The following is a 13,361-nucleotide window of genomic DNA, read 5'->3' as shown; positions in this document are numbered from 1 at the left end:
TCTTTCTTTTTTTAAAAAATATATTTCTATGGATGTCAGAGGGGAAGGGAGAGGGAGAGAGAGATAGAAACATCAATGATGAGAGAGAACCATGGATCAGCTGCCTCCTGCACGCTCCATGCTGGGGATGGAGCCCGCAACCCGGGCATGTGGCCTTGACCAGGAATCGAACCGTGACCTCCTGGTTCATAGGTCGACGCTCAACCCCTGAGCCAGGCCCCAGCTGTCCTAAGGGTGTGGGTTTCTTGTCTCAAGAAGCCGGCCCTGCTCCTGATGCTCCTGAGGATGTGCTGTTCCTAAGTCCTCAGGGAGGACAGGAGGCTGTGTGGCCATCCCCTCCGGACCTGGGAGAAAGCCCCAGAAAGCCCCAGGGCTCGGGCGTGACGGGCCTTGCGAGGGCGTCTAACATGTCAGAAGCTGCAGCAGCATCGCTTCTGAGAGCTGCTATTTCTCGCTCGTTCTCCGCAGCCGCTCAGCCCCCAGAAGGATGGCGGCCGATGCCCCCGGCCTGTCTCAACGCTTCCCACAGGAAGGGGCCGAGGGGGAGGGCTCCTGGGCCCCCCTCGGCTGGTCCCGAGGCTCGTGCTGCCCCGGGCGAGGGGCGAGTGTCGTGTTCAGGGACCCACTTGCAGTGAGGAGTCAGTTCCCTCTCTGACACCCAGAGGCGGTGTTTTCCAGCGCTGAGAACTGGGGGGCGTGTGACGGGGTGTGGGTGGGGGCAGTGTTCTATCAAGGTGAAGTTACCTGAATGTTCTGTATTGAATATTCCATCGCTTCTTGTCGAGAGACTTCCCGCTGAGTTGGGTGCATCCACATTGTCCTCACCTGACCCCCTGACCCCAGGCCCAGGTCATGTCCTGGTGCCTCCCCTTAGCTCTTGGTCTTAATCTCCATCTCTTTCCACTTTGCGTTTTTAAAGGTATGTATTTTTATTGATTTCAGAGACGGGGAGAAGAGAGAGAGAGAGAGAGAGAGAGAGAGAGAGAGAGAGAGAGAGAGAGAGAGAGATATCAATAACGAGGGAGAATCACTGATTGGCTGTCTCCTGGAATGGAACCCTGACCTCCTGGTTCATAGGTGGATGCTCACCCGCTGAGCCCTGTGTCTGATGAAGCACCTCGGAGCCCTCCGGACGGGGCGCCTGCCCTGGCACCGTGCTCACATCCCCACGTCGCTCCCAGTCGCTGGTTCCCGTTCTCTCTGCCCTGCTGGCTGCTGCTGGTCTCAGGGGTCTCCTTGTTTCTCTCAGGTCCCAGGGTCTAGTAGGCGCCTCTTAAGTATTTACTGGACGAAAAGCTGGGTAATACGTTGAGGTTCACAGATGCTGAGCGAAGGGAGAAGGTGGTTAGGGGGCGCTCTATCCTCTTCCCGAAACACCCAGGCAGAGCTAACCCGGGTGTCAGCGTTCGCTTTATCAGGCCGCCAGCCGAGGGGTTCGCTCCTACACCCGTGGCTTAGTGAAAGAAGAGACGCTCGATCTCATTCGGAAAGTGCGGGTACACCCTCGGTGCCCAGGTGAACGGCAGACACTGGCGGCCGGTTCCTCGAGGATGGGTGGACTTCTTGGGCGGACTTCTCAAGGAGCGGCGGAAGCCAGCCGGGTGTCAGCCACCTGTCACTGACCAGGAGCTCCCGGTGGTTGCTGAAAAGCAGATTAAATCCCCCCGGGGGCGTGGGGGGGGGGAGGGGACCTATTAAAGTTCGGTGGGAAGAGGGAGTATTTTGGACCGCGTTTTACCGTAGTTAGCCCCCGTCGGCTTGCTCCTGGGCCCCGGAGTGGCGAGGGAACCTCCAGAAAGAAGGGTGCAGACGCTCTCCCAGGCCGCCTTGGCGCCGCTTCCGCGTCCCTGTTTCCAAAGCCTATTCCGCGACGGGTCGGCTCGCGTCCCCGGAGGAGCGTACCGCGTAGCAAAGGCGGGTGCTCTGCGTGCGGGGCGCCAAGGGCACGCGTGCTGCATGTGGTTAACTCAGTAGCAGCACCGACGCTGGGAGAGCCAGGAGGAGACGGGATCCTAGAGGCCGTTCCTATCCCCAGCGTCCCCCCCCCCCCCCCCGCCCCGTTTGCTCATGAAAACGGAAAACACTGGAGTTGAATGTAAACGAAGGCACCGCGTTGCCATGCGTACGCCTTACCCCCTTCAGGATCTGTGCCAGTGAGACAAAACCCTTCTTAGGGGGCCCTTTTCCTCTGTGGTTAGAACTCAAACCAAGGGTAACTGCTCTTTCTTCCTTGAGGGACTTGGGAAGGTGGGGGGCGGGGGGAGCGAGCGTGGCAAAAGCACATGGATTTGGACCCAGCAGGAGACTGACATCCGGGCCCCAGGGTGCTGTGGTCCAAGGTGTTGGAACATAAAGAGAAGTTTCTTTTTTTTTAAAATATATTTTATTGATATTTTACAGAGAGGAAGGGAGAGGAATAGAGAGTTAGAAACATCGATGAGAGAGAAACATCGATCAGCTGCCTCCTGCACACCCCCTACTGGGGATGTGCCCACAACCAAGGTACATGCCCTTGACCGGAATCGAACCTGGGACCCTTCAGTCCGCAGGCCGACGCTCTATCCACTGAGCCAAAGCGGTTAGGGCTGAAGAGAAGTTTCATTCATGCGCTGGCAAAGATCTTGATCTTCCATGATTCCTTGCTGCTTTCTGCTTTTGATAGCCGTGGTATTGGTTCGTGGGTCAAAGACCCGTCCGTTTTTATAGCTGTGACCATTAGCTGTTTCCCTACCACGGTCAGGTAACCAGGCTGTTTAAAAAGGCAACGGCTGACGCTTTAAAGGCACTGCCTACACCTGCCAGCACCGACGCGGAGCAGGTTTCCAGCGAAGAACAGACTCCCCTTACCTAACGTTTGGTTCATGTCAAATCTAACGGCTCTCAGGGAACAAGACTTCTTTTATTTTGACAGTTTATTTGGGGGGCTGCACATTTAAGGTGACTTCATGCTCATTTCCAGGTTGATTATGGCTGCATCATTAATTTTATGGTATGCATTTCAGATATTCATGATAAGCTTACCTGGTCTGAACTCAGTATAACCCGCTTAAACTTACTGGTCCCAAGAAATCGGATATTCTATTTGAGTAATTAAAAGATCTTGATACATAAATAAGTGCTTGATTATATAAATATTACTTGTAAAGTAATATTTATGCCTCAGGTCCCCCTCTCTTCATTTTCATTGCTGATCCCCCCCCCCTTTTTTTAGTACTTAAAGATGCATTAGGTATTACTTCTTATGGCAACGATAAAAAAAATTGGCCAAGCATAATGAAAACTTGAATCAGCATGCTTAATCCTGGGTGTTTTGTCAAGAAAAGGTCTTTTTAGAATAGTCCCGAAGCGATTTTGGATTCAGTCCTGTTGGGAATCACGTCACCACACGCCCTCGCCGTGCGCTCCGGTGTGCGTGTTACGGTGCCCGATCCGCTCCGGGCTCGAAGCCTGGGCACAAACCACGTCCTGCAGGGAAACGTGCCAAACCCTTTTCATTCTTCCCAGGGGCGCTGTTAACCTTGCCCCTCGTCTCTGAAACTTGCAGCCTCGAGACCCCCAGCCCCTAACCACCAAACGTCCCTGCCACCCCTCGCCTGATCTCCCACTGTGCCAGCGCTCCCTCACCCTCAGTTTATTCTCATGAGGTGCGACACCTTGGTCTTTCCATTTCACATCCGCCTGGGAGCGTGGTGCTGGCCCTCGGAGGGCGCGGGGGCCTAAGCTATCGGCTCCCGGTGTTGGTGCAGATTTCCTCAGTAGGTGGCTGTGGATAGGGTCTAAAATCCTGGGACTTGAAAGGTAAACAAAGAGAGTTTGAATCTTTTAGTAAATTATTTGCAAAACACACAGACCTTTTTTACGGATCCCTGAAACCGTCAGCAGAATGGACCAGCCCCAGCACTGATACCACCGAGTCATAGAATGCTGCAGGCGGATTGGACAGATTCCCGGGGGAGGAGGAGAGGGCACATGAGCAGGTCCAGTGAACCTTGTTCTGAGGGTTAAAGTAGGAGAACTGGGCAGGGAATTGGGTTAATGTTTGAACTGATCTGTGCTGCTGCTTTCTCACTGCTGTTTGCTGCTCAGCAGTGACCATTAGGCAGTTGGTGTCTCTCTTTCCTGGCTTACTTTTACCATCAGAGCGTTCTGATTACATCCCCGACGTGCTCCTTTTGGATGCGAGTATCTGACATGATGAGGGAGGAACTTGCACGGCCTGACGCTCCCGCACAAATGCTTTGGGGACTTAAGGTCAGAGTTCAAAGCTTGTGCTTTGTGTCCCCCCCGAAAAGGAAAGGATCTGTAAGGTATTTGTATTAAATGCACCCATTCTCAAGGGATTTATTTAAGGGACTGCCCGTTCTACCGCATTAGAAGCATTAACGTTCATTCGCTGTGTATTGCATTGCATTCAAAATCATATATATTCTTAAAGTCTATTCTAATAATCCTCAATTTAGTTTCAGGTGTCATTTAATATTTCTGAGTAAAATTCAATATTATTGCACAAGAGCATGGAAGTGAGTTGAGCCCTACCTACCAATTTTCAAATAATATTTAACTTGTCATCACTACACTAATAAATTAGTGAGTTTTTAAAAAATATATTTTTATTGATTTCAGAGAGGAAGGGAGAGGGAGATAGAAACATCAATGATGAGAGAGAATCAAGAATCAGCTGCTTCCTGCACGCCCCACACTGGGGATCGAACCCGTAACACAGGCATGTGTCCTTGACCGGAACTGAACCCGGGACCTTTCAGTTCACAGGCCGACGCTCTATCCGCTGAGCCAAACCGGCCCGGGCAGTTAGTGGGCTGTTTAATCCTCATCTGAGGATATGTTTATTGATTTTCTTTGGGAGAGAGATCAGTTGCCTCCCATCCGCAGCCAGCCAGGGATCCAACCTGCAATCTAGGCGCGCTCCCTGACGGGGAATCGAACCTGCAGCCTCTTGGTGTTTGAGACCACTGAGCCACCCAGCTGGGGCCGCTGGCAAACCTTTAAACATGTAAACCTTTCTCGCCGCCCCTTTGGGAATTGCACACCCCCCCTTCAGCCGATGCTTTGCGTCTCTCATCTGCCCCCTCGTGCGTCTCGCCGGCCTTCTGTAGAGCAGACCGCAGGGCCGCGGGGAAGGCAGGCAGGCAGGCAGGAAGGCAGGAGGTGTGTGATGAGCTGGCGGGCTCCGATGGTGGCATTAACCTCCCTCTGTGTCTCTCCCCGCGCAGTCCCTTCAGTCTGAGTATGTTCATTACTAAGGCCCTGCCGGCGGGGACCGCTCGCTGCTCTTAGCGCCACCTCTGCACCGGGACCAGCACCAGGACCGGCTGCGGGCACACGGATACCTCCGCCGTCCTCCCTCTCGTTAAAGCGACCTTCAGGGGACCTGGCCGCCTGGCCCCACCACGGCACAGGCAGAGACTGTGTGACGGACACTTCTGAAGACCGTTTTAACATGGGGCTTGGTTATTCCGAAGGGTTATTTTTAACGCACCGCGGGAATCCGTTTCTTATTACATGTATCTGTACAGTGTCACGTGATGTATGTATGATGAACGTAAAAAGCCTATTTTGATAAATTTATAAATATATACAAATGATGGAAAAGTTAGACTATATTTTGACTTAGGTTTTCTTGCTCTTTGCTACCAAAAACCACATTTGTATTTTGAATTTGTGCAGCGTGGTGTTCTGGGCGCTGAGCCGCAGCCCCTGGGGCAGGAGGCCCGAGGGAGGCGCCTTTGGAGAGGGACGTGTTCCCGCCGGGAGCGTGGCCCCAGGTCCCTCTGTCGGGGAGGTCGGTCCAAGGTCAGGAGTTGCCCCGGGTCTCTCTCCCGCGAGAGCGGCAGCCTTGGCCCTGGCTCCCGACCCCCCGAGCTTTCCCCTGGGTTTTTGTTGCTGAGCCGCTGAGCGTTGCATCCTCGGGGCTTCGGTGACACTGAGCCTCACAGCCGGTCGGCTGGCTCGCTGGGTGCTGCTCGGAGCGGGCTCCTCCGAGGAAGGGCTCACGGGCTCCCGGGCCAGGAGGGTGGCCCGCTCTGGGGGCGAGGCAGCGCTGACCTGGGATCGCACGCGGTCAGGCACCGTGTTCAAATCCAGGAAGAGGAACAGGGGAAAGGATGCTGCTAGGCCGTTCTCGGCGTTCCCGAGTGGCCGTGAGGACCCTGCGGGGCCTCGCCAGGAGGGGGCGCTTCTCCAAGCCGCGGAGGTCTGCGGGCTGCGTTTCCTGGGGAGCCGGGGCCTGCGTCCCGATTCCCCGCGTGGCTCAGCGGATGCCATGAAGTGCGTGACTCGCCCATGGAGTCATTCCGAGTGTGTTTATCAGGAGGGGTGCCTCGAGACTCACGCTTCAGCGAAACACCTTGTTCGTTTTACGTCTTACGGTTGTAACAGGCGTTTGAATGAATGTTTGACTCAGGTGGGTTAGCTTAACCTTCAAGAACGACAGTACCAAATAATTGCACTAAGTGGATTTAAAATAGAGAATGGTATGTTTTTAGGGATCACAAATTGTGGAATTAAATTGTATACTTTTTCTAAAGCCGAAATAGTGCACTATTTTATTATGAGTTATTGTAAAAAAAAAAAAAAGAGAGATTGGTGAATTGTACAGGCTGGTGATAGTATTTTTTTAAAAAAAGTGATCAGTGGGACACAATCCAGGTGACCCTGGAGAAGTGGGGCAGGGAGCCACATTGACGTTCTGGTTCCGTGAACACTAACTCGTGTGCAGCTATGAAAATGATTGTAAAGTTGACTGCTGTAAATTTCCCAGACGTATGTGTGTACACGTCATTTGTATCTACATGTGTACGTCTTAAAGTTATTTATACACATGTGCGTACATAGACAAACCAAGGAGAGTATGTATATAACATAGAAAGTATATAGCAAAGTAATTCTACTGGCAATAATAAAAATGGTTTGACATGTATTTTGTTATGAATAGTTGACCTTCCAAAAGATATTCTGTTCTATTTTAAAGTGTAGAAGGATACACTGCTAATAAATAATAAAAGTTTTATGCCATTCACATGTCCTCTGGCTTTTGTAATTTGGACCTGAGTTACGAATGTCCGGAAGCCTCTCTCTAATTTTGTACTGGGTCCAGTCTGGCTGGTGCCTTCCATCGAGTTTCTCCAGTTCTCCGTTTCCTGGAGCCGAGCCCATGACGACGAGCCCTAAGGAATCTTGGAGCGTCCCGGTCGCCAGGTAACGCCGGTGTCTTGACGTTTCTCTCTCTCCGTAGTGCTCCGTTCTGTTCCCAAAGCGCCCATCTGCTTCTGCGGTCATTTATGACTGTGAACGCCACGCCCCGGAGAAGCCAGCTTGCGGGGGGTGGGGGGGGGGGTGGGGGCGGGGGGAACGTCGGAGCTATTTATGTCTCCAGCGGGATTGGGCCCCTCTGGGCTGCGGTGTCTCTGAGGCTCCTCCCTTCTCGTTTGCCTCTTAAAAGCACCAGAGCAGGCGGGGGAGGTTGGGGGCCGGAGGGCAGCCTCACTGCTTGCATCCAGAGCAGGCGTCCTCAAACTACGGCCCGCGGGCCACATGCAGCCCCCCGAGGACATGGATCCGGCCCGCCGGGTGCCGCTGCCTGTCCTGCTTAGCAGCCGACGCGTCCCGGGCCCGCAGTGCGCATAGGAATTTGTTCATAGTTTTTTTTTTAAAACTATAGTCCGGCCCTCCAACGGTCTGAGGGACAGCGAACTGGCCCCCTGTTTAAAAAGTTTGAGGACCCCTGCTCCAGAGCATGGGACAGCGGCCCGAGGCGGTCACGGGCCACGCCTTACACAGGTTTCTTGTGAAGTCACAGACCTGGCAAACACGGCGAGGAGGGCAGACGGTCTTTTCCGACAGATTTAGTCTCCCCCCCACCCCCACAAAAGCAACAAACAAACCAAGGAGCTCCTAGCAACACATTTCCCGCTTGCGGGTCACGGGCTCACGTGGCTCCCCCCGGAGCGGGGTGCGGCTCCCCCCCCCCCCCGGAGTGGGGGGCGTGTGTGCAGCCAGCTGGGTCCCAGCAGCGGCGGCAGGAAACGGAGTCCCCGAAGGTAAGCACTGCACACGCCTTGTCACACGGGCTCTCCTCGGTGACACGCTAACCGGGGCGGCGGCCTGCTTGCTGCCAGGGCCACTGGCTGTTTCTCACCTCTTGTGCGGGCCGCACAGACGTGTCCGCTTAAATCAGCCTGCTCTGCTGGGTCCGACGTCGCGTTCACGCGTCCCTGGTGCCCGGGCAGGGCCAGGCCCAATGGTTCCTCGTATGGCCTGCGGGCTAAACCACGGCTACGTTAAAAGTTTCTTTTCAAATCAGCTGCCGGCCCGTGAGCCGGACAGCACCCTGGTGTTTGGTGCCGCAGACAAATGGGCTCTTTCCCTCCGGGCCCTCGGAGGCAGAGGTCGTGACTCTGAGGGACCCTGTGGTCTTTGCAACACTTGGCAAAGCAAGGATTGGGTGGCTCTGACCCTCTGGAAACAAACGGGGAGGTTTCCAACTCCAGCAAGAGGCGCCTTACAGCCGAAACCGGTGTGGCTCAGTGGATAGAGCGTCGGCCTGCAGACTGAAGGGTCCCAGGTTCGATTCCGGTCAAGGGCATGTACCTTGGTTGCGGGCACGTCCCCAGTGGGGGGTGTGCAGGAGGCAGCTGATCGATGTTTCTCTCTCATCGATGTTTCTAGCTCTCTATCCCTCTCCCTTCCTCTCTGTAAAAAATCAATAAAATATATTAAAAAAAAAAAAAAAAGAGGCGCCTTACAGCACAAGATGGAAGTCCTGTACGTACACACAGGCTGCATCGGGGCTGCGGCCCCCATCCCACGGGGAGGGGAAGGTAATTGTATTAAGTTATTTTGAGCTGAATTGAAATGGTAATATATTCCTACCCAGTTCCCTCTCTATGGCTTGAATTATGGTAATCGTCTTGAGGAGGAGAAAAATAGCTGTTGAAGAGGATTCTAAGCTTCGGTGAATGCAAGTAGAAACTTACATTGCAAGTCGACTTTCCGTGCAAAACACCGTGATTTGGAGCTGGTGGTAGATGGACAGACGTAAGCTAACTGACCTTTAACCCGCGTGCCCCCCCCAACGAGAGGCGCGCTACGTCCTGCTTGCTCTCTCCCCTCTGGCCTGAAGCAAGCTGACCCAACAGCGTGTTTGAAACAGTTGGACGGCGAACAGGACGAGGTGGCGACGGTAGAAACGAGCCCACCGTGATGGGTGCACTGGCATTCGGCGGTGGACGGAGGGGTAACTGTCTACCAAATGTGTCTCTCTTCTCGGCCTCCTGTTATTTTAGTTTTCAGTTGTGGTTTGCCTTCAACACTTGTTTGTACTCGTTTCAGGTAGGTGTGCAGGGGGTACACATTCACAGAGGTTACAAAGTGATCCCTCCCACCTGGACCCACACAGCGAGCGCCTCTTAAAACAGGGCCTGGCTGGTGTGAAAGAAGACCCATCCAAGTAACACACCAGAGCCCTGGCCGGTGAGCTCAGTGGTTAGAGGTCGGCCTGTGCCCCGAAGGGTTGAGGGTTCAACTCCCTCCTACCTCAAGGGCACGTACCTGGGTTGCAGGTTCAGTCCCACCCCAGTCAGCGCACATACAGGAGGCGACCAGTGGATGTGTTTCCCTCCCTCCCTCCCTTCCTCCCTCCCTCTCTAAAAATCAATGGAGGGGGCGGGGGAAATCCTCGGGTGAGGATTAACAAAAATAAAATACCAGAAACACCTCAAGCAAGCCGATCCTCCGCATTTCGAAGCGCTGGGTCGGAGCACACGTTGCCGGGCCTGGAAAAAGTTGGGTTCAAAGGTTTCACTGTTTTGAAACGAGAGCAGGTTTCAAGGCAGCGAGTCTGAGAGACGTGTCTGTAAATGAACAACCTCGTGCTGATTCTCAGCTGGAGCGTCACATCCTAAAAAGCCAAGCGCTGGGACCCTGGGACCCGATGGGAAAGAATTTTAATTCCGTACATCACAACGGTCAGGATGCGGTGTTGAAAAGGCGCGTTGGCCGAAGGCAGAAGCGTTCAGGGTTGACGTTTCCATAGCAACGTGCCCGCCGCCTTTCCCCGGTAAAGGCTTCTCCCTGCACGGGGCAGCATCTCATCAACAGGCAATCTGAGGACGTTTCCATGTACATTTTAACAGCGTCCCGACGATGAGCCCCGAGCAATTCCTCTCTGGGTTTTATTGGCCGCGGCCTCTGGGCCCGAACGCTCCTGGCTTCTCACGAGGATGCGATTGCAAGAAACCTTGGGTCACAAGCACCGTTGGCTCGGCGTCGGCGTCGTATAGCGCTTTTGTCTCCGAGAGGAACGTGCTGCTTATACAAATCAGAGCCGCGCTGGCTCGGGTCTCCTTCCCCCGCACACCGTCACCGGCAGGAGCTGTGGCGCCCTCACCCTGCAGCTGTTCTTTCCCGAGGCATGTTCTGTCCTCGCAGACTCCGTCGGAACATCGCAGACGCTGCGGCTCTTCTTGTTCTTGCACAGAAGTGCACCGTGTTCCACACGATGAGCTGGCGGCTGGACAGGCCCTGTCCCCTCGCGAGGAACGCGGCGAGGCTGCTTACTCACCCGCGGGCCACACGTGTCCACCCTCGGCGCCCAGCCTGCTTCCCCCATTCCCGGGACCTTCCTCCCGCTGGGTTTGGGGGAGGGCAGTTCTTCCTCCTCGGCTAACCCGTGACATCCTTCGTTGGGGTGGCCTGCCTTTCTGCTGTCTCCCGGGCCCCCGACTCGGGCACAGGGTGAGCCCTTTTAATGTCACTTCGTTTTTATGTTTTTCCTCCTTTCTCGGAGTAGTTCGGAGATTAAGGGCTACAGAGATCTCGTTGTCTGGGGAAGACCCTGAGCCCTTGGGTCTGGAAGTCTGAGCGAAGTCTGGTTGGGCCGGCGTGCGGCTGGGAGAGCTGGGAGCAGAAAGGCCGAGGGGAAGCTGCCTCTGGGGTCTTGGCTGGTCTAGAAAGAATGTCACAATGAGAAAACGAGTCAAAACAACCCGTGTGGACCGACGGGAGATGGGCAAGTGGATGCTGGATTGAGATTCATTCAACAAGCGTGTGAGAGGCTACCGAGGAGCCACAGACAGGAAGTTAATACCATCAAGTTCACAGTCTTCTGAGGACACAGACCCGAAACAATGACCGTCCAGCCCCAGGACACGCCTTTCCTGGGGAGCGAGATAAACGTGGGGCGTGTGCTGAGGTTCGGAGGCAGCAGGACGTGGGGAGTGGGTCCCGGCATCCTTGTCCTGATTGGAAACCGGCACGTGTCCTGGCCAGGAATGAGCAAACCGTCTTCAGACCCTCGGAGCCATGGGAGATCAGGCCCCAGCGGGCCCCACCCTGGCTGACCTCTGAGGTGGATCCCGGAGGGAAAGGACCACCATCATGGCCTCGATGAGGGCGGGACCATACTGTGGCTCTGGCACTTGTTCCCTCATTATTCTAATTTAGTCTTGAAAACGACACCGCTTCTTGGATTGTTTTCCTCTTTCTTTGATTGTCTCCCTGTACCTCTGCTGACCTGTAAGTAAGGGTGATAGTAATTGTGGCCAAGCCCCTATACGTGTACGATCTTTTCCCCATCAGTGATATGTACACACACACACACACACACACAGAGCACACTTTTCAAGGAATTTGATCTCATCATTGAAACATCCGAAAATAATTCCTAAATGCTTAAAACCACGAAACTCATCTCCATCAGGTTCCTATGTCTCCCAGACATATTTTTAAAGCGGATTAAAAACACACACAACTATAATAAACCTCTTACTGGAAGAAAAAAAAAGTCCCTCCTGGACAGAGACCAAGCCAAAGCCATTTTAGTCCAAATTGATTTTCCTGGAAAGGGTGAAAAGGCAGCTCAGGAAAGAGGTGCCTTGGCGACCTCACAGACGGACACTCGGACGCGAGCGAGGCCGCTCTGCATCCCTCCACACGGGCCGGCGGAGCAAAGGGCCTCCTGGGAGCTGGGTACAAGGCAGACTTCCGGGGCCGGGCCATAGCTGTGGAGACGCCAGTGGAAATTTCAGGTGCAGGCGCCTTGAAGATCACACTTCAATTAACCCAGAAAAGGCACATGGAGATGGCCCTGGCTGGTGTTGCTCAGTGGGTTGAGCGTCGGCCTGCGGACCAAAGGGTCCCAGGTCCGATTCCAGTCAAGGGCGCATGCCCGGGGTTGTGGGCTCGGTCCCCAATAGGGGCTGTGCAGAAGGCAGCCAACCCATGATGCTCTCTCATCACGGATGTTTCCCTCTCTCTCTCTCCCTTCCTCTCTGAAATCGATAAAAACGTATTTTAATAAAAGACAAATGGAGAGGCTTAGAACTTCCCTGGATGAGAACGAGGCCGTGGGCTTGTTGTGCTGTTTTGTTAGGGAGTGGAGTCAGGGGGGCTGCCTGGATTGTGTGTCATGGGACGACCTAGTTCACAGCACAGACCCGCCACTGTGTGTGTGACTCTGGGTAAGCCGTCGACAGTTTTCTTTGGGTTTCCGCTTTCTTCTCTGCAATACAGTCTGACTCAGCGGGTCCAGATCATTCTGAACACGTTTCCCAGCGATGCGGGTGCTGCTGGTCGGGGTCCCTGAGTGGAAACTGATCTGACAAGATGAACATGACCCAGGCCCACTGATGCCCAGCGTGGGGCCCAGGTGTCCTGCAACCCCACCCTGCGTTTTCCCCATACCACCACGCGGGGAAATAAAATAAAATAATCATTGTCCCAGTGGGATGAGTTTAGTCGCACGTGAGTGCCGGAGTCCACACCAGGGCCGACGTCCGAGGAGGCATCGTGCGGACACTGTGGGGAATCCTGGGTCCTTGCTCCCCCGTTCCCGTGTCTCACCTCTGACCCTGTCATTTTCACCCTCTCACCTTTTCATGACTGAAACTCAAGCCAAACCCCGGAAGGAGCGTGGCGATGAGAAGAGAGAAAAAAAATAATCGAAATTCTGATTTAAACAGAGACTCGGGGGTTTTTCTGGGGATAATTACCCACGTCCCACCGCACCAAAGAAAAAAGAAATTTCCATTAGAATAGGAAGAAATTCTCCCTGAAAAGGTGGGGCGGAGGAGGTCAGTCCTGGGGACTGGGAGTGTATCGCCCCCGAGAAAAATCTTGACCCCAGCACGCATCCGTCTGGGATGAAAGGCACTGGGGCGGGCGGGCGGGTGGGCGGGGGAGTACACTGAATTTTACCCTCGCACGGAAGGGACGGGAACAAAAGCGAAGGCAAAGGAAGCAGGGCGAAGAGCGAGGTGATGGATGGAGAGAACGGGAGAAGACAAGGCAGAGGAACTTGTTAATTACAGGACTTTCCAGGCAAGGTGTCTTCCTTTCTCAGTGAG

At 54.2% G+C, this 13,361-nt stretch overlaps 1 protein-coding gene across 5 annotated transcripts in view; it reads left to right on the top strand.

Moving 5' to 3' along the window:
* The window catches only part of CDC14A (cell division cycle 14A), a gene marked incomplete at its 3' end in the record, with an annotated part of 77,057 nt that extends 70,018 nt beyond the window's left edge, over positions 1 to 7,039 (top strand). For 3 of the 5 annotated variants that reach the window (XM_080647700.1, XM_080647698.1, XM_080647701.1), the window contains one exon: positions 5,232 to 7,039. In XM_080647700.1, coding sequence (XP_080503826.1) covers positions 5,232 to 5,261 — 30 coding nt within the window. The remainder of the gene's footprint in view (positions 1 to 5,231) is intronic. The other 2 variants (XM_080647699.1, XM_080647702.1) reach the window with 1 other exon arrangement.
* Between the last annotated feature and the right edge of the window lie 6,322 nt (positions 7,040 to 13,361).

This window comes from Plecotus auritus (genome assembly GCF_963455305.1).
Source record: "Plecotus auritus genome assembly, chromosome: 12".
In the NCBI taxonomy this organism is placed as follows: domain Eukaryota; kingdom Metazoa; phylum Chordata; class Mammalia; order Chiroptera; family Vespertilionidae; genus Plecotus; species Plecotus auritus.
This window is presented reverse-complemented; position numbering and strand designations above follow the sequence as displayed.